At 30.6% G+C, this 22,407-nt stretch overlaps 2 protein-coding genes across 3 annotated transcripts; both read left to right on the top strand.

Moving 5' to 3' along the window:
• The first annotated feature begins 4,863 nt into the window (after positions 1–4,863).
• LOC119683694 lies at positions 4,864–7,269 on the top strand. Of its 2 annotated transcripts, none has more exons than XM_038097499.1 (3): positions 4,864–4,967; positions 6,307–6,659; positions 6,716–7,269. In XM_038097499.1, the coding sequence occupies exons 2-3, from the start codon at positions 6,332–6,334 to the stop codon at positions 7,105–7,107; spliced, it is 720 nt and encodes a 239-aa protein (XP_037953427.1). In that variant the 5' UTR covers positions 4,864–4,967; positions 6,307–6,331; the 3' UTR covers positions 7,108–7,269. The 2 variants fall into 2 exon arrangements, with proteins under 2 accessions (XP_037953427.1, XP_037953428.1); XM_038097500.1 differs by lacking the exon at positions 4,864–4,967 and adding an exon at positions 5,445–5,552.
• Positions 7,270–8,581: 1,312 nt separating this feature from the next.
• LOC119683693 lies at positions 8,582–9,637 on the top strand. Its single transcript, XM_038097498.1, has 2 exons — positions 8,582–8,996; positions 9,054–9,637. The coding sequence occupies exons 1-2, from the start codon at positions 8,672–8,674 to the stop codon at positions 9,434–9,436; spliced, it is 708 nt and encodes a 235-aa protein (XP_037953426.1). The 5' UTR covers positions 8,582–8,671; the 3' UTR covers positions 9,437–9,637.
• Positions 9,638–22,407: the final 12,770 nt, after the last annotated feature.

Raw genomic sequence — 22,407 nt, 5'->3', positions numbered from 1 at the left:
CAGCCTAGGTATTAAAGCACACTGTTATAGAAATACGTAGCAATCGGTATTTTCCTTCATGTCAAGGCCTATACACTCAGGCGCACTAGTAAGAATACCTAACCATCTCTTAATTCACGTTCCCACATACTTTTTTAAATCCCGGTTTACACACTGTGAGAATACAATACATAACAATATTATTCCATAAATGAAGAGCACTTTTGAATTTGCGTTCTTTTTCACGTTTCAGTATGCATACAAAGGAGCACTATTATGAGAATATGAAATGATCTCTTGCTTCGAATTTTAAAGTTTCGTACTGAAAAACACTATTATGAAAATATATCTTCTTAACTCGCGTATCCAAGTCACGGCCAATGCATGGTAAAGCTCTATTAAGTAATTACAATATGTAATAATATTAATCGATGACTAACCAGAATCTGTTTATTCGCGTTCTTCTTCAGGACACGATTTACTCTTTGAGATGACTAGAAAACCTTCTGAATTCTAATCTATAGCATGTCCACCTTCAGTGCTGCTTACTATTCTTGGTTAGGTTGGAGTGAAAGTATACTTGAACTCAAATAATAGTTTGTTGTAGTAGCACAGGAATAGTATTGGTTTATATATAGACCATAGAATAAAATTTATACCTTATAGATTTGGTTGTAACCCAAATTGATTATTTGCACATAAGTTCTCTTCAGTAATCGAAATTGGTTTAATACATGTAATTGAATATGCTGATCTTCCTCATAATATACTCAACGAATTAAAACAGCCTTCAAAAATAATTAATATAATAATGTAAATACTAATTACTAGCACAGATTTTTACCTATACTTATTTAAATGATGAGCAATATTCTCATATTCTTATAGCAGTTGTCATTGCAATTTTAAATTAGCAGAAATATTAAGGTGTTAATTAATTTACACCTCAAAAGATACTTATAAACAAATACTTTGAAGTGTGAATCTTTTAAATAAATGCTACTAGAGTAATGAGTAATAAAATTTCACAAAATAAAATGGAATAACATCAACCCAAATTCTGGCAGACTCTCAGTAAGTTTATTATAACCTGTCAAATTGTACTACCTAAAAAATATATGACTATACCTAAATCTTAGGTAGACGCTGCACTTTGATCTTTTTGAAATATACACATTTTGACATTATAAAATCAGAATTTTGCCAGCTAAAAATATGAAAAATAAAATGAATTTTGATAATAAATTGCTTCACATCGAGAAGAACTGACAAATCTGCTTTGAAATTATGCGCTCAGCTTAACAAATTAAGCAGAAGTAGAATTCTGAAGAATTTCGAGATTAAACGAATTAAATCAATGGTGGGGAAAGAGTAGCTACGGTTGCAGCACACGTTGAAAACCACTGGATTTAAAAAATATTTAAATAAAATTTTGAAACGCAAATAAAAATATTTGAAGGGATTTATTATAAATTAACTGTTACTGACTCTTCTAACTCTACTTCTTGGAATACATCCCAAACTATTGTTTTTCAAAATCACTTAAGCCCTTTTATGAATTAATACAGAGTCTGTAGTTCTTTTTATCGTCCCTCCCATTAAGGCTTAACACTATGGTGTTCTTATGGCACATATCAGTGTAATACAGTAATGAACGTCCCCTATGAAATTGTCGTAAGTAATTCCGCTAGTCCTAATTGAAGTTATATAATTCGATATAATTTTCTCTTTGGGAGGGATGTGAAGCCCATTCAACACCTCTGCTGTTCTCTGAGTCACAGCAGCAGTTAGGAAAATGGAACTCCACATCGAATAAATCAAATAAAACTAATGAATACAGTCATTATGTCGCTAAACTTTGGATTTTAATCACCATGTTCCAATTATTGTCGTCAAGCTCAATTAGTCAGAGCAGCCGAAGCTGTGTACTTTAACACACTTGGTACTAAATTTACACATTTGTTCGGATATCTTAAGTAAATCTCACTCAGTACATGTACTCTCCAAGCAGTATTGCTCTTATGACAATCATGCCTTACATCGAGAATTTCCAGCCCCTTCCCTAGGGGCTACTTATCAACACAGTATCAATGTTGTTTAGCGTCGGTACGTCGGTACCTATCTTGACAGCTTATGACTACGGTGCTCTACAAACACATGTATCAAGATAATGCGCAAATAAACGCCCCATGAAGTATGATACGAGAACTACCAAAACTTCTGCTGATGTTTGGGTTTCAGCACCTGGTGATGAATACGCAACTCCACGCCTAATGAATAATAAATACATTTAATGATTGGTATATTCTTCTCGCATAAATTTGAGTATTAACCACAGCCACTAAGAGTCCAACCTCAGTTGATCAGCTGCGGGTATGCCTTATCACGGAAATATTCTAACCCCTGCAACGCAGAAATCTACTTTTCAATAGAGATGTGATTCTAATAATTTCAACTACTTTATAAACTTTAAGTTCCAAATAAATTGAGCATTTTAAAAATTTAGTGAACGCAACTATTGGCTTTTAACATCGGTTCTAGAAAAAAATCTAATAAAAGCTTCTAACAAAAGGTCGTGGAAGCCATTTTTTATAAATATACTTAATAAAAATATTATGACAAGCATCGAAATATAATATTTCATAAAATTTATTTAAAAAACATTATCTGCAAAAGTATTAAGATAAATAATTATTATAAATTTCCAAATAACAAGGGTTTGTTCAATTAATGATTATAATGAGTCATTACCATTATTCATATTTAATTACTTGCATGTAATTGAAACACAAATCAAGAGCATTTCATTATTTAAACATATTATTTATTATACAATATTTTTTAACAACCCACTGCTCTTATCTGATGTCCAGACAGCGCGAAAAATAGTGTGCAAAATCGCTTTATCAACAGCCATTAGTAGAAGCACCACTTCCTTTCCTGCAGTTATTGCCGGTTGTTGCATTTATATGCACTCTGGTCTGGTCCGTTCTGTTCTGTTCTGTTCAGTTCTGTTGTGTGCTGTTATGTTCGGTGTTATATTAAATACATTTTTACGTTAAAATATATTTCGAAAGTAATTAAATTTTACAACACATTAATTTTCTTCCCTACCGTTTTTTGACTGCAACGCTCCCAATAACACAACGAAAAAACCATTGAAAGTGAGCCAAGAACAACCAATGTTGCATTCGAAGGCAATAACTGTCAGAAGTCAGTGGTGGTGTTATATTGGCTTCCTCTACTACCAGTTTTTACACATCTACTTAGCTGCAATTATGATTCAGTTTTGTTTAGTTAAAATATACAATTTTAGTACACAAAATAAAAATATTACTCATGTTTTAATTATAAGATATAATGTAATTTGAGTACAAACAAGATTTTTATACTAATTATGCGCTACGATTAAGAGTATTGACGGCACTTTCAAAATAAAAAGGTTTCCGTGATGCTTGCAATTAAATTTATTAAAAAATATAAATAAGTAATTAAATATATTTTATTCAACAATAAGAAATTTTTAAAAATTCAATTAATTAAAATTTTCAATTAAATGGCATTATATGAAGGGCGAGCCGAAGCCATGAAGGTCTGAGGTGAAAAGATGATATTGTCTCCCACGTCTAAATTAATGCAGGACGGTCTAAGAATTAATATAAATAAATATTGTAAATTTTTCTATTAATATATGTAGTATAACAGATGTCCAAAAATTATTTAACTGTGCACGCTCTCTAAAATTATTAATCGTTTTATACGCGAAGGACTGACATATAAGCAATGTAAGTCCGAAAATTTAATTTCGTATTCGGAATGCATGCATAAAGTTTGTGTTACTACATGGCTCTAAAACATGGCTTGTCATAGTCAGAACAAAGAAGAAATCACATATTATTTAATACTAGTATATGTTTTTCTACAGACCGTCCCTTCCATCTACCCTATTCCATTTGCATGTAGCTCATGCTTTCTGGCTTAGATATATCTTGACTTTTAGGTACTAAATCACTTATCTCAGCTATCTTCTCTAATTACTGCAAAGAAGTTTCCACACTGCAATAGAAATTTGCTCCATTCATTCCTAGAAGGTGATTTTAGTGGGTTAAAGTCTCACACTATAGCTGCTGATGCTTTCTACCTACTACAAGAAAAACACCCCAATTTAATAGATATATTTCAAGAAGTAGTAAACTACAACAATTTTTTTATTATTTTAATTAATTAAATTTTTGGCTGACCATACAGCTGTCTCGAGTATTACCAAATGCCCGTCACCAATGGTTTTGGAATTATTTCTTATATATATTTATTCGAAAATAATTGTTTGAGACCACAAGTACCAAGGGTTGATCCCATACCCTGCACAAATTTGAAGCTCACAGTCAGTGCCCTTTAGTCAACTGAACTAAAGATGTTCTATATATTGTATCTGAAGATGCTATGTCTAGCATCGTCTTCGTCTGCGTCTCTGCGTATATACTTCGAATTAATTGCTGTACCAAATTGAAAAAGATATTTTACAAAATAATTATGACCAAAAAGTCATTTAGTTAGATAATTGTTTACTTCCCCAGTTTTTCTATTGGACCGTTTCGCCATATGGGATCAATTTTGCTGACCATCTTCTTTTTAATTCTTGTTTGTTCCATCTTTGTTACTACTGTTTTTGGAACTCTTCACAATTGTCAGCACACTTACTTAGAATCTAAGAATGAGACAAATATAAAACAATCATATGAATAATACACAAAAATATGATTTGGGAATTTTTGGCTAATTTGAATTAGTACAAAACATTTTTGCCCAAAAAAAAATCGAGTAGCCTATAAAAATAATAATTAGACATGTTTAAGTAGAAACTTATTTAAATAAAAAAAAAATTTTAATATTAATTCAAATTTTCTCGGATAAACAATAGTCAAAAAAGTTGGTCCAAAAGGTGGCTTAAGTTGGGAAGGAATAAGGGACTTCTTTCAGCATACAAGGTAAGAGATTGAAAAATATTAAACTTTTTTCACGATAATTATAAAATACGGCTTATATATGTACTATGAGCTCAATAAATAGTGGACCATGTAAAAAAATGAAATGGGTAGTGAGGTATACATGGTTCTCTGCAATTTTATGCTACTTATGGTCATGACGGTCATATATATCAGACTCATATAGAGAGTAATATCTATACATAGTCTTACGTACTTTTAATATCATTTTAAACATTGATGGATGGGACTAAATATAAAAGGTATTATTTTTTGTATGGATTATTGATAATTATTACTGAACGACACTGTTTTGACCAACGTGATGAGTCACAGAAAGTTTTGTCACCTTGTTCAAATATTAAGTTGCTTCAAATTAATAAAAACATTTTCTCTCCAAAAAGAAAAATCAATTGAGTAGCCTACAGAAATAATAATTTGACAAGATATTTAGTTAAAAACTTACTTATATGAAAAAAAAAAAAATAACGTTAATCAAAATTTTCTCGGATAAACAATAGTCAAAAAAGTTGGTCCAGAAGGTGGCTTAAGTTAGGAAGGAATACTAGGCTTCTTTCAGTATACAAGGTAAGAGCTTAAAGAATATTAAGCTTATTTTGGGATTTCTGTTATAGAATTTATTTACAAAGGTGCATATAGGCATCAGGGGATAAGATAAATATTGTTTTTAAATTTATAACGGGAATAAATAATGAGAAAAGTAATATCATATATCTATAGTAAAGAAGAGGCTTGTGTTAGTTTTGTTCAGTGTTGATTAACTTTTTTCACACAATTTGTAAAATATCTATAGCTGTACTGTAGTGCCCACTTCAATCAAATTTAAAGGAATGAATAAGAAACATATTACCACGATGATTTGCATTCCTAGTTCTCCTAAAGCTTACAATTATAGGCATTTTGCACGAAATCCATTAATCCATTAAAAAATTATTCTAAAGTATACAATTTTGACGTTTAAGAAGAATTTTTTTATGTAGAGTTTTAGGTTAATTGTCTGTGCGAAAGCTTAAGCTTAATGTTGATAGCATTTATTCAATAAATACATGATACGAAAATGTTGAGATTAACCAATACTTCTGTTTAATTCACTATTCAGAAATATTCATTTTCATATATGTATAGTATTATATATTGAACAGCAGAATCAAATAATATTCACATATTTAAAGAGTTCTACTCATTAGAGTTGAATCGCCATATTAATGATATGCAGAGAATATTTCACTATGTGAGAAAAATATATTTAAATCCATATACTAAATCGAGGAATTTATTATTATAAATACATAAATTATATATATAATTTTTTATACTGCAGCGCACATAGTCTTAAAAATACAACCATGGATGACTATGACTATCAGCTAATGCAAGATTTTATGTTATTCTTGGATCTTTGCAAAAATCCCGATTGTGTTTTCGAGAGAGGCTCGCCACATATTACCGTCACACGACTTTGGTTAGAAAAACTTTGTCGTTACGAGTGCGAAAACATGGACGATCGTCGAATGCGCAATGTATACATGAGTCATCTTGTAGCATGTCTGAACGGAAAGAAGCTTTTAGGTCCATTCCTGCTTAAGCCACCAGATGGCAAACTTGAAGAGACAGACTTTACTAAGGATCATTGTGCTCCACCTGAAGTTCAAGGCAATGCAGCAGGTGCAGCAGGTAATATATAAAACAATAATAAAGTGATTATATTTTTAAGTGAAACATCTTTTCAGTACCATGTTGCCCAAAACCTAGATGTCCACCGCGCAATCGTAACAATACATGCGGTTTTATGACACAACATATTGTGACACCCAACTCATTATTCGACGACACTGGAAGACTTATAGACACTAAAGGATTTGGAGCTAAAGGAAAAGATGCTTTAAGTGACAAATGCGGTTCTAACATAACTGAATTGTTGTCCGCCATTTCTTCAGAGTTACAAGGATTGACGCAACCGGACTCAAACAAATACCTTGAAGCAGAACTGAAACGTTATGATGAATATATGCGGTCTAATAGTAAGATTCCAGTGAAGGGATATACTGAAGCACAATCAAGAACTTATCTTCTGATGCAATTAAGAAAAGATTTGTCGATGATGGTAAACAAGGATCAGTAAGAAAATCGAAACATTTTGGTTTATTTAGCGCCAAAATTGCTACCATTATTGGTTACAAAAAGGTTTAAACAGACTCTGTCTCTTGTATTTAAAATTTTATATAAGCAATGTATTTAGTTCTACAACGATTTGCTCACAATAAACGCCCGTTGACAACTTTAATTTATTTTTATACAAATACCTCAGTAAAACATATAACATAAAAACCAATTTGATATTAGAAACTGCAAAATATTATATATACGACAGTGTTATATTAACACTATAAGCATTTCGCTAAAATATAGTTTTAATAAATTCCGAATTTGCATCGAACAAAAAAGTAAAGAAGGAAAAGTAGACTTATTGAAAAAACAAACAAAAAAAGGTTAAGATTTCACTGGTTCCTAAATACCCTTCACACAGAGTGTTATAGCACAAATGGATTAATTATATGTTAAGTACAAAACTAATTCTTTACTCAGATTAGATTATATGAGCGATCCAAAGGGAATCCATCTTAGACCTATAGGCCCATTTGCTACCGTATAATGAAAAGGGGTTGGCCTTAAAGTAACAAGTCGCCACCGTGCATAAGCATGGTTACTTAATCAGCAATGACCTGTAGGTAAATCTACCATAAGAATGATATCGCTACGGAGTACCTCAATGAGAGAATTGGATTTCCTTTTTGTGGAATGTGGTCAAATTCCATACAGCGATTTAACGATTGGATGCATATCGTTGAGTCGTGAAGTTTAAACTTTAAAGCAGCTTGATTGTCTAATTAGTAAGTATATATTTCTGTTAAATATATCATCGACTTTCTGTCAAGCTTTAGTTACCCCAACGGACCTCACTCCCTTTTGAAATATACTGCAATAGTCCGAAACCCGTTAGAAGGGAGACTGCCTACACCACTTCTATACTTAGTAATTTTATTTTAAAAGTTGAATAAATACGGGACATTGAATATATGAACTCATTTTCGACAATTATTTCGTACTAACGCCATATAATTTCAAGTCCATCTATAAGTCGAATTAATGTCCCTGAATTCATAAAAAATTCTCTTCAAAGAGACAAAATATTTTTTACGTATTCGATTCGTATATATCACAAAGTCTTATTGAGTATATAACATTTTGGAAAACCTATTATTTATAAATAATGGTGTCCAAATCTTATTAACTATATACAGATCTAAATTGTGTCATATCTACAATATTCATTCAAAGTTTAATAAAAACATTCTACAGTAGTCATTGAAATAAATCATTCCTAGTTGGACCATCACGTTCTAGCCTCTATGGGAATATGAATGTTAATAATTGAAGTTAAATTACATGTTCGAAAGTTAATAATGATCTCAAAAGTATCTCGTCAAATCAAAATTTTACTGATTTTTAAAAATTAATATATATTTATATTTTTGTTCCACAGCAAGCATTGAAAAAAATTGATTGAATATGTACTTTAAATCCAAATCAATTTTTTAGAAATAAATATTTTAACTTTTTACACAGTAGAGCAATTATCTTGGCTAGCAAAATTCTGGTTTGTTTAGCCTTTAACAAACGTAACCATGGAGGACTATGATTATCAGCTAATGCAAGATTTCATGTTATACTTGGATCTTTGCAAAAATCCCGATTGTGTTTTCGATAGAGGCTCCCCATACATCACAGTCACACGACTTTGGTTGGAAAAACTTTGCCGTTACGAGTGCGAAAACATGGACGATCGTCGAATGCGCAATATATACATGAGTCATCTTGTATCATGTCTGAACGGAAAGAAGCTTCTAGGTCCATTCCTGCTTAAACCACCAGATGGCAAGCTTGAGGAGACAGACTTTCTTCGAGATCATTGTGCTCCAGCTGGTTCGCAAGGCGGTGGAATGGGATCAGGTAAGACAAATAACAAGTATGAAATTTATATTGCTACTTAGAAAAATATTTTTTAAGTACCATGTTGCCCACTACCAAAGCCCCCATCGCGCAATTCTAGTAACATATGCGGATTTATGACTCAACATATTGATACACCCAAATCAATATTCGATAATGATGGTAAGCTTAAAGACCCTCATGGTTATGGGTCTAAAGAAAAAGATGGTTTAAGTGATGAATGGAATTCTAACATAAGTGAACTGCTGTCCGCAATTTCTTCAGAGTTACGAGGTGAGATGCAACCGGACTCCAACAAATATCTTGAAGCAGAGTTAAAACGTTATAGTGAATATTTGCGGTCTACTAGTAAGATTCCAATGAAAGGGTACAAAGCAATGTATTCTCGAACATATCTTTTGGTTCAATTACGAAATGATTTATTAAAGCTGATCAATTGAGACCCCTTAGGAAAACAAACAATTTTGGTTCATTGAGCACCAAAATTGCTGCCTTCATTGGCCTGGTTATGGAAAAGGTTTAAACAAACACAAATTCGAATATTCAAAATTTTAAATGATCATTAAATCCCAAAGCGTAGTAAGTAGTATATTTAGTTGTCTGCTAATAAATCTATAATAAAATCCGTGCATACAATTTTATATGTATTTTTTTATAAATAATGTGATATGCATAGAATATAATCACAAAATTCATGTCGGCAACTGTAATATGTACTATGAAGTTATAAGTGTAAACTCCAAAGAAGTGATTAATTGTATACTTTAATTTACTTAATATTAAAATCTATTGTGTTAAACGGAATCTTGTGTACTTTTGGCATCTTAGTCAAGACCATATATGTAACAATCTTCTGTAATACTGATAATGTACTCCATTAAAGTAAATTAAAGCCCTAATTGTAAGGACATAACTTGGACCTGAAGTGAACATTGTGAATTCTAAGTTTATTTAAACTACTAAGTTCATTTTTGAAATTTTATGGTGATGCCAATTATAATAAGACAAATATAAAGTTTGGGTTGTGCACAGGGTTTGGCACCCGTCACGTAACACCGCCGTCAAAGAAGGACGAAAATATTTTAGATATGGTTACTAGTGCTTTTCTGTAGTGGAAAATAGGAACGCTAAAGCAACAGTATTAAGGAAGAAGGTTCATCGTAAAATTTTGTACTTACCGAGTTGTGAACGCTTACCTCATTAAATTGACGTCCATGATTTGTACTAGTTTCATTACGACATTGACATTGACCATAGAAGACGAAGTGATGAAGTATTAGCCGCCCTTAATGTGCGAGACTGAAGACGCTATACTTGAACCGGAAAATGGGTAGTTGTCTACGAAGCTGTAGAGAGGATCATTTTTCCTGTGAAGTAATAGAGTACAAGCAGCGCTTGATGTAAGAGACTGAAAGAGCTATGTCTGAAGAGGAGTGTTACTTCACGCTGAAACCCGAAAACGGGTTGTTTACGAAGATACAGAGAAGATCGTGAATAAGTTGACATCAGATACTACTATTAATTCCAATAAAGTTTTATAAAATAAACGAAACAAAAGTAAAATATATTTTTCAAATCCTCTCTAAAGTTATTATACGAGTATATGAATTTTCTGCTATTTAAAATTTTAACATCATTTAATCAGAAATCTGTTTTCAAGTAGTATAGGCGGTAATAGTGGGAAAGTTTTAAATCCAAAAAGTAATTTTTAATCAAGTAAATTTTTAAGCTCGCTTTTAGTAAATTTTGGATTCATTGAAAGAAACTCTATATGGTAAGTGGGAAAAGAAATTGATACTCACATTTCTTTTCACAAACACATTGAATTCAATGTTCAAGTTCATTTTAGTAATTTATGCAGATTTTTCATGTTACACTAAATTTTTTCCTGTTATTATTATTACTTGAAATACATTTCTTGAGATGAAAAACAACTTTTTTAAATTATGTTTTGTAACACGCACCGACATGAAAAAAAACACTACTCAAAATAATAATTTTCTCAACCGCAAACGCAGCTCCTGTTGCAAATTAATTCTGTAATTCTTTACGAAAAATAAGAAAAATAGTATTTTGCTTACTCGAACTGCCCATGGGCCCCTCATTTTAATGCACTTAATTTAATTTCGTGTTTCTTCTTCGACGCTCGCTGTCGAGCGTCATCAATGCTGTCGGAACCCCATTATTTGGACACGTTTCAATATGAGATATTTTATTATGATCTTAAGTATCTACGTTTACATGTCTTGCACTTCCATGCGCCACATTCACGTATGCTTCCTGAATGAATTATGAGACAACGAAATTCGTATTAATTTTTCATTTTTCTCATTCTTGACAAATACTTGAATTTGCATGAATAATATTTAATATTCAATTATATCATACAAAAACATAAAACGATATCTTGATAAAGCTTGTGTAATTAGTAGGAAGAATAATTCAATTGAACATTTAAAGTCTAGAGAGAAAACATGAGAACTTAGATCAGCAAAATAACATAATAAACTTATAATATATATGCCTAGGTTTCTATTTCTCCTATAGTATATCTTTTAAATTGCATTAAACAATTAAGAATTTAAACTTCTTTTGGTATTCCTACTTCTTGCTAAAGATAACCAAACAATACCACCCTGATGGTGTTGGTAGCACCAATATTAGACCTTAAATCAAAACAACATTTTAGAAATAGGCGCAAACTATTTTAAAGGGAAGAAAGTAAGGTTACGATAGTAACAGTAAGAGATTGCACTATTCACGTGGATAAAAGTACTCATAATGATACTCAATGTAATGCATTGGTAGTATTTAAGAATATTTTTCAATGTTACAGGCTTAAGTTGGACGTAAGGTAAGGTAGATACATTACTGATTAATCTCATAGTATTTGTGCTAAACTCACCATTTTACAAACTTTCTAAGGTTTGGTTTTCTCAAACCCAACAACACCAGGTGCACGGACGAGTACTGAGAAAAGTGAAATAATTAAAAATAAAAATTGTGAAATCAAACTTTAAGAAATGAAAGATCAATTAGCTGCCTTCAAAGATTTAGAGAATTATTTGAAGTCAAATTAATTTCAAACATTGTAGTTGGAACATACCTTACTAAGTTCTCTTTTCTACTTATTTGATAAAGATGTCCAACTTGGTAGAATCTCTAATTATTTAGCTCGAGTGCCTTTATAAAAAATTGTAATTGTATTAGTCCCAATAAATTATTCCAGTATCAAAATTTCAATTTTTTAAAATAAGTATATGGACGGTTTTCCGTCAAGATTTTTAAACCGCTTTTTGAGTCTGCCTCTAAAACTGTTAAGAGTAATTTTTACAAGAAGTTCTATTTAAATTGAGACAACCTATGAAACAATGTATTATTGGCCCTTGTAACAATACTATTATTAAGCTTATTGGATCATTGTGCTGACCTATACTAATTTTCTGAAACTATTTTTTGTCCTACCAATTGACGAATATTTAGTTAAAAGGTAATATAAAACATATCCACAGTTTATTATTATTAGAACATGTTGGTACCCAGTGGCAATACTAAACCGATTTTATAAAAGGAATATGTATTCAAAAGGTAACAATAAAGACATTGACGTAGTCTGATTGGAGAGTTTTCATCTATTTACCATATAGCCCAGATCTTGCACCATCTGACTGCAAAACTACTTATCTTTGTAAACAATTAGACGGCCGAAGAGCCACTAGAAATTACTTAGCTAAGTTTTATGCCGAATAAGTCATAGTAGTTCTAAATGGATGTAATGTCCCCTCTAGTAACACTGATCGGATTATATCCAACGAACAACAAAGACACTGCCGGAATCTGATTGAGGAGTTTTAATCTACCCAACATAAAACCCAGATTTTGCTTCATCTGACTACCATCTGTTCTGATCTCTGCAAAATAACACATCTTAAAGAATCATTGACCGACCGTCACTGAAAATCACTTGGCCAAGTTTTACCTTGGAAAAATCGTAGTAGTTCTAAACCGATGGAATGTGCCTCTGGTAACACTGATCCAATTATATCAAATGAACATGTGTTTAAAAGGTAAAAACAGACACTGATGAAATCTGATTGGGGAGTTTTGATCTATTTGCCATATAGCCCAGATCTTGCACCATCTGACTATCTTCTGTTCTGATCTCTGCAAAACTATCTTAGTAAACAATTGGACGACCGAAGAGGCACCGAAAATCACTTGGCTAGTTCTACACTGATGGCATTCTGTAACTATCAAAAAGGTGGTAAATAATAATAACAAATGCTTATTTAAAATTAATTTTCAATAAAAAAATGTTGGTTCAAATATATACCAAAAAACTGCGTTTACTTTCTCTAGAACCCAATCCCTAGCAGCCTTAAAGTAGTTACAAATTATATATGTCCATATTTTTGCATGCTTAGCTCCACTGTAGTCAAATTATCATCTCTATAGTATTTAGACTCGTTCGCTTGGGTAATTGATGAGCACTCATAATTCTGAAAAGACAAATAAACTGACAAATAGACAAGTAGTCACGCACATATACGCATAGCACCGCAACGTAAAGCACCGCAACGTAGATCACCGCAACGCATTACAGAGCGGAAAACGCAACTTCATGTCAAATTGCTTGCGAACAATGCAGTTTTTGTTCTTCGGCAGCTTTTCCGTCAAATCTGTGCAACCCATTTTCATTGTTTCATTGCATTGTTGATGAATGTTATAATAAGTTTGTTTATTTTTCTATAAAATTTATTTTATCTTTTTTATTTAATTATTATTTAACAACATTTTATTTGTGAAGCATTTGTACCGTGAAATTGCCTAGGAGCTTTGCAAGGCTCATAATTAAAACCGCATTCAATGCAAGTTCGTTACTGCAAGTGTCACTTTATGTTGCGTGCATTTTTACAACATTTTCACAATAATTGGACAGATTTGTAAACAAATATTATATTATATACATACATAAAAACACAAAATGAAGATTAATAATTGAATCATATTTATAAATAATAACAATAACTAATAGAAGTTAAAGAGAAAATTTGTTGAACTTAAAATATGTTATGCTCCAACTTTATATTTTTATTTAATTATATTCAATTAATTAATATTTAATAAAAGGAAAAATTTTATATATAAATATTTTATTTATTTTATTTACACCTTTTGTGACCTTTTGTTAAATTACATTATAAGAAAGTATTCATTCAATATATCAAATAATAAATTAATATGGAATCAAGATTGATCCCATCAAAAAATAGGATAGAGCCCTGAAATTATGTGCGAAAACTGACAGACTTACCAACACCGCGTTATCAAATCTCAGAATGGTTACAGGCTCCTCGGGGAGGTATACAGATCTGAGGTCAATTATTGCTTAGTCTGATGTAGTGATAAACAATAATCCAGTCAAGGCGTAAAGAGGGGTTTTGAAAATACCTCGAGTTAAGAAAGAAAAAACTGCTTAAGTGCACTGGCTCAAATAGCTTCAACATAATATAATAATAATGAACGAAATTGTTAATAAATAAATATATTTCACAATAATCTACGAAATATAACAAATATACCCAACCAAACTATACTCTTGGGTAGAAGTTATTGGTGCTTTCCTAATTTTAATTAAACGAATGAGTTAATTGTCAAGGTTAGGAACGAAGTCAACTTGCTGTCTTTTTTAATGTAAAAGAAATAACTAAAGTATGCAATTTTCTAGACTCTGTATAACTGTTTGCACTTAAAACGAATTTCTAAGAGCTCATCATCATTATCATTATTTGCACTATGAATATAAAGAAAAACTCATGAAAACCCACAATTTCAAAGCACGGCTCCTTGTGCAATTGCAACATTGCAACTCTGCCGCAAATTAAGATGGCAATGCTTTTCTCTGAAAAAAAAGCGGTACACCAATTAACGTTTGACATTTTATGACAAACGGAGCATGAAGAACTTTTTCAAGCTGGAAATTGTTTAATTAAAATTAAAAACCAGAAATTCACACTCGCCTAGATGCGCAGACAAGTGGGTCTTCAAAGGAATTAAGCAGTTTGAGTAACTGTTTCAATAGGTCGCTTCAAGTGACAGTGACATTTCGACTACAGTGCACACTCGTGTTAGACATCCAACAATTTTGTCGATGACATATGCAAATGACTTTGAGAATGTTAGCAAAATGTTAAGTCTGGAACGAGGCAGGAGCAAGCTGACATGCTAATTATACATACATATGTGCCTTAAGCAGAATGATGACCCAAATTTGTGAGAATAATTAATGAATATATGTAACCTGATTTCGTTACAATAATTTTCTAAGTTCTGCTAATGCGCCGTTATTATCATTATTATTTATAATGATTTAAATATATAAATCACTTTGGATGCACTAATAAGAGGTGAGATAAAAATAAGAAATTATAATAGAATTTTATACTTTTACGGATATATTTAAATACTTAAAATAATAGTTATAGCAAAAATTTTATGTGTCCTAATATATTTTATAAATTTAGCAAACTTTTTTAACTATTTTTTAAACAGCAATAAAACACAAAGAAAATAGTTGCATTATTTACTTAACCAACTGCTCCTAAACAAATTTTTATCAGCCAAACCTCTGAAAGCTAAAGTTCCAAAAGCATCTTTACTATTACTATATAATATCTACAAAGGTTGCATTATCAACCAGTGCCATGGAAGCAGGAGTTTTATCAGGATGTTCATTGTCTTTAATTACGTATAACATCTATACAGCTGACTTATCCAAAATGGGACCAACAAAGCTGAAAACTACAAATGATGAAAACCACAATAAGATTTCAAATAACCTAAAAAAGCATTTTGATGAGATACCAGAATAGAAATTTGTGGTAGGATCACCTTAATGTCTTAAAGTAACTCATAACACTCAACTCTCTTGTTTATATATATTTTAATAATGCTCAGTTAAATTGCAAGAAGCAGTCCTACAAAAAAAATCTTATAAAAATAAAATAACAAAATGAGAGGGTGAGAGAGAGAGAGAAAGATAAAGAAAGAATGAGAGAAAGAAAAAGAGAGAGAGAAAGATAGAGAGAGAAAGATGGAGAGAGACAGGTGAAGACAAACAGAAAGAGACACAAACAGAAAGAGAGACAAACAGAAAGAGAGACAAACAGAAAGAGAGACAAACAGAAAGAGAGACAAACAGAAAGAGAGACAAACAGAAAGAGAGAAAAAAATAAAGAGAGACAAATAGAAAGAGAGAGAAAGAGAAAGAGAAAGAAATAGAAAGAGAGAGACAGCAGGCACTTGAGTTCTTATGAGTCAATAATGCGATCATAAAGGTAAGCCTACCCAACTACCAACTCCCGTACATATATAGTACTATACTTTTTTAAATGAGACTCTAACGACAAAGCACAAGATTATAGCCATTCATTATAACAATTGGTTCTATAGAAAATATCAGTTACTAAACACTAATCCAATATCCAGGTGTCTTGCTAAAGCAATCGGTTCCACAATTTATAGATTGAGCACAAGGTTGGCGCTCTGATATCAGAAAAATAATTTTGTCACGAAACTCTAAGGAGTCCAAGGATAATAATACACTATAGTAGCAAATAAAAAAAGAAGAATAGAACATGATAACGATTTTCATCATACATAAAAGCACCTTTATTCAATATAGTTAAAAGTCAACAAAGGTAAAGTAGGGATTGATGAAAACCTAACTCAATCAGTATTTGTTGTTTATTTTTAGTTGAAAAAGATACAACCTTTATATGGGTTGCATATATAGTTGTACTATGAGTCGGTTTTTTAACTTACTATCATAATCCACTGACAATATAGCAGTATATTTTCAATTCAATATTTTGGCAGTTTCCGTCTATCTGCCGGTTGTGATATAGATTGTCTTCAGTTGATGTTCCATTGTGAGTCGATGTGGTTGAAAAGTTTTACTGTCTTGTCGATCATGTTTGTATTCTGCTGAACTCTCGATACGAACTACTCTATATGAGTCTAATGTGCTTCAGTACCAAAGTACTTTGATGAACCCTTTGAGTGATCGGAATTTTAAATACTAAGATCCTACACTAAATAACACTAAGATATCTCAGATTGTGATCCTATTTCACTATACGTATATTAAAAATAAAATATTTTTCTAATGAAATACATTTCTCTCTAGCCTGTCGCAATTAATTAGATACAAACTGAATTTGAAATATGTGGATACAAAAAATATCGATTACTTTCAATTTATAAACTCATCCCACTTAATCTCATCTAATACAGATTGCATAATATTCATATAAGATAATGTATCTCATATGATATAAGAAACGCTTAAAAAAGTGTCAGCAAATCTCAATATGCACAGCAGGTGTGTAATTTAAAATCTAATCGATTTTTATATATTTAATAATATTGTATATAAATAAAGCAAAAAATTTTCCCCTTCATTAAATGCAAATACTTTTTTATTCTTAATAATTCAAAAAAAAAATCTACTTTGCTATATTTTTATCAGATAATTTCGAGTTTTTCTCTTTGCATTTTATAATAATCGTAGATGCAGATACATAAAATATGTGTGTGCAATGAAATTTGATATTTTTATGCACACATCCTTTAAATATGTGTTTATATTTAGTTTCATTAGAGATATTTTTTGCTCTTCGAAGTCTCCTTTTTACCTGTGTTTGATACTTGACATTTCATAGTTGAAAATTTGAGTTGACAAATATTTTTATTCCAGACTCTATGGTAAGAGTCTGAGTCTGCGTGAGCTCTTTTCATCTTTCGCCAAATGTGGGAAACAAACGATTAAATGTCAAATTATTTTGAAGTGTTTAGACAGGTTTCGCTTAAAATTTGATACAAATAAATAAAAAAGAAATAGAAATCAAATGCTTTAGGTTATCGAAATCAAGGCGTTACGCCTCAAAATTGCAAAAATTTGTCGTAAATATTTTTAGATGAAACGGATTTTATTTGACGAATTTTATAGCTCACTTCCGTTTAATGAAGCAAGGCGTGCTCGTATATGGAAGAGGAAAGGCTTCAAGCATATGTGAATCATGTTTCATTGCAATGTAATAAAAATAAAGAATCGATATTTTATTTTAAATTAATGACAATATGAAAAAATTTGATGGAAAACAATGCATCGATTGTCTTCTATTATGCACTTTATTTTAGCCATTTAAAAGTAACAAGAGAGATACAATTTCATAATCGATATTTTAATAGAATAAATAAAAAATTTTTCTGGTCCTATTGTAATCATAACTCTCACTTCCTTTTAAAATTATACAATAAAAATGTTATATCCTTAAATTTGAATAGTAATTAGGAGATAAAAAATACCTTTCTTATCTATCTTTTGAAGGGAAATGCAAACTACTTATTCATTATCGATTTTATAAACAAAAGGAAGAACATAAATAATTATAATGTTAATTTTTTTTGCCGAAAGTTACTCGTCTTATGACTAAAAGAAACTATTTAAAAGTTAAAAGGGTTCGAATAGAAATGAAAAGATAGCAACAACAATTTTAGTTTCTTTTAGGCAAATTTCAATAATTATGTTGATGCTGTTTCGAGCTAGCGCACTTACGCACTTTTATTCTTTCTTAACTTGAGGCATTTTCAAAACACCTCTTTACGCCTTGACTAGATTATTTTTCATCACTTCATCAGACTAAGCAATAATTGACCTCAGATCTGCACACCTCTCCGAGGAACCTGTAACCATTCTGAGATTTGATAACGCGGTGTTGGTAATTCTGTCAGTTTTCGCAAATAATTTCAGGGCTCTATTCAATAAATTAACTAAAATTTTCTTTGTTGTCTTTTCATTTCTATTCGAACCCTTCTAACTATAAATAATTATAATTAATAATAATTAATAATTAACTGGTTAAATTACTGTTAACACTTTTAAAAATTGACTTGAAATCCCAACCACTGAGATTGTTTTATCATTCATACATGTTATTGTAACGCTTTTCTAATATTGATATATGGGACTTTCTGCCAATGTTGAACGGTTGTAAAAACGTCGATTCTAAGAATATTTATTAGTATTTATTTTTCGTTTACGAAATAATCAGTAAATGTTCAGAAAATGTTCATATCAATGTTCAGAAACCCAGTTTACTTGACAATAACTATAGTTTTCATTTCCCTTCCGATCTTAACTACTAATTGTTTCTCCAGAACTTATTCTATGTTTCTTACAAAATTTCAATAATGGTTAAATATTCATATATAAATACCAGCTTATATTCATATTACACGTATCTAACCTTAAAATGTAGTACTTTATATCAACAGACAGATTTGAGAAATTATTGATAGAGAGGTTTTGAAAAGTAGTGAACTACAACAACAAAAATTCCTTTTATATTAATTTCATTAATTGAATTTTTGGCTGTCCGAACAGGGATTTACAATTTTCCTTTATTGAAGAAAAAATGTGAAAAAACATTCTCGACATTATAAACTTAAAAATGAAGCATCGCATTATTTATATCGAAAACATAGACCTAGGTATATATTTTACCCGCTAATTTCTTACAAGAAACATTGGTCATAGCAAATAATTTCCATGAACTATGCCAGATACCAATTGTTGTAGCTAAGGTTCGATTGGCGCTTCCGTATGTTATATAGACCCAAGGCTTTTGTTACCTTTGACTTTACAATCAATAACTTTTTTTAGTGATATCTTCTAGCGGCCTTCGAAGAATACAATTAAGATATTTATAATTCCTAGTTATTATTACCTCATTGAATGGTCACTTGTCTTTTATTCATAATTCGGTTACTCACGAAATGCAGAGAACCTTTTGATTGACAAAGCCTTGCAAAAGTTAGGTAAAGAATAATTTGGAATCTACTGGAATAACATCATATTTGTGTGGAGAGATATGTTTAATGATTAACATTTTTCATTGAGGGTTTTAAAGATTTTAGTATCAGAAAAATTTCTTGTCACAATCATTTCAGTTATAACTACTAAGATAATAAATGTTATGGCCAACGTCAATTTTTGAACTTTTTATTTTAAAATTTGACTAGTTGGAACTAATTAATCAAATCGATTTAATTTCAAAACAAATTGACTCGAATAGTAATTTCACATAAAAATAACAAAATTTTACAAAAGTGCTATTAAACAGCAATAAAATCGGGTGAAATAATTAAAAAAAAATAACCAGAAGAAGAATTACATTCACACCAGACCAAATACAAACAAATATGCTAGCTATGCTCATATCCAAGACATATAGTAAGGGTGAATTAAGCAGGATTGTTTCTAATAAGCATCAGTGAAGAGTATCAGAAATGCTACCTAACAGCACCAAACACAGCTACAACAAGTACGAAGCATGGACGATTTCACAGCACTAAAATTATTCAAAACTAAGACACGAAAGAAAATTTACCCTTGGTCAGAAACATTTCTGTAGAATGTCTGTTTTTCCTTTTAAATGGAAAAAAAGGAATCAAAACAACGAAAGAAGACACGAAACGTCCATTATCATGGCTTTAAAAACGACTAATTACATGAAGAGTAATAAGTTAACAACTGAAATGGAAAGTTTAGCAAATACTTGCTGTTGGTATTCTAAAGTTAATAGTTCAAAAAAACTTTATAGAATAAAATTGTCTAACACTTTAGTAAAACTGTCTTTACAAGATTATTTGTGATTTAAATTAATTAAATAGACGACTCTTATTATTTTAAGTAGAGCATTTTTTCGCAATTTCCTTGAGATATCTTTCATATGTTTGGAAGCTTAACATTGTTCTTCTTGTTTATATTAGAAATAGTTTTGATTGCTTTATATGAGTACTTATCCATTCTAACTTTATGATCAATCAAAAAACTAGTTAAAATTAATTTACTTTCTATAAAATTACGCTAAATATAGAAAATTACAGCATATATTATTTTTTTTTTGTTGCAATATCCATGAAAATATATTCTTAAATTGGAAGAAAAAAGTTAATACTTTCCATAAAACCAAAACAATAATTATTTATAAATAAAAATCAAACTTCTCTAACAATCGACCCACTTATTTTGCAAATTGACAATTTAGCCTTTCACCTGTCTGAGCAAATCTATCTCACATCAAAAATAAATATTAAAACTTGTCCGCTTTTCAACCTCAAACTTGGCCAAGTTCAGTTTGTAGTTAGTAGAGATGCATTTGTGCCAAAATTACCGACTTATTGAGGAATAAACAGACAGACGAACAGACAGCCAATATCGAACAACATTTATTGACATTTCTACAAGTTCTTTCTTTCGACTACACGTTCAATTTGAAAGTCAGTACACAGGCCCAATCAGCGGAATTAATCCAACTCAAACTAAGTGCAATGCAGTACAGCTGCTGCGTTAAATTCCGGCACCTTGTTAAGTACATGAGCGAAATACGAATAACCAAAGCCAATGGGTGCAATTTTTGATGAAATATTTTAGGACTCCACTTAATGTGATATTATGTAGTTCTTTTTTACTTTTAGTAAAATTTATTTAAAATCAATATTTAAAATATGAAACCTCCGATAGAACAATTTTGAAAATATTTTTTCTAATTAAAACTATATATATATATAAAATAATTGCATATAAAAATTTTTAGCTGAACCTTACTAAATATTATAAATAAATATTTCTTTAAATTATAATATATATATATATATATATATAACATATAGCTATAACGAAATTTTAAAAAATCTTGCTACGTTTAGTCTAGAACTTTACTAACAACTAATCTAACGTACGAGAGAAATTAAATAATTTTTTTCTTATAAATGTAAGCGTTGCCACAGCTCTATGATTATGACAGTTGAATTCTTGTTCTTCTTCTTATTCTGTTTTTTTTTTTTTTATTGGAACTGTAGCAACTCTTACTTATACCAAAGCAACTCTTCAATTCGATACGAACTCAACATTATTTCTGCAACTCCAATTAACTCGGTCGTCCCATTGCCTTGTTAGAATGTTTCTTCATTTTTTTTGTTTTGGAAAGAAATCTGCATTAAAATTATAATAAGTTTTCAAGTTTCTTCACGATTTTAATATATTGCAGTTTATTTCTTTAGGTCAATGTTTTGCACAATACATTTTCATTTTGATTATAAACGTTGAAAATGGAGCAAACTAGTTTAGGCAATTTTCAAATTCTGTAGAGTCTTCATCCCAATAGTGGATGAAGAGTTTCATGAAACTCAACTAATATCGAAACTAATCAAAAATAGTTATGAAGCAGTTGTAAGAGATAATCGGTATGTGAAGTGTTAAACTATTATAATTAAGATACATGATTTATTAGAATGAACTGCAGAGTTTTAATATAATTCGATTTTCCAATACATAAATAATCAA

The sequence above is a fragment of the Teleopsis dalmanni genome, chromosome 2 (genome assembly GCF_002237135.1).
Source record: "Teleopsis dalmanni isolate 2A chromosome 2, ASM223713v2, whole genome shotgun sequence".
In the NCBI taxonomy this organism is placed as follows: Eukaryota; Metazoa; Arthropoda; class Insecta; order Diptera; family Diopsidae; genus Teleopsis; species Teleopsis dalmanni.
Note: the sequence above shows the minus strand (reverse complement) of the source record. Positions and strands in the feature narration are given on the sequence as shown.

Coding starts and splice junctions, on each gene's coding strand:
- LOC119683694 (XM_038097499.1), top strand. CDS start 6,332: ATGGATGACTATGACTATCAGCTAATGCAAGATTTTATGTTATTCTTG. Junction 6,660..6,715: donor CAATGCAGCAGGTGCAGCAG/GTAATATATAAA, acceptor ACATCTTTTCAG/TACCATGTTGCCCAAAACCT.
- LOC119683693 (XM_038097498.1), top strand. CDS start 8,672: ATGGAGGACTATGATTATCAGCTAATGCAAGATTTCATGTTATACTTG. Junction 8,997..9,053: donor AGGCGGTGGAATGGGATCAG/GTAAGACAAATA, acceptor ATATTTTTTAAG/TACCATGTTGCCCACTACCA.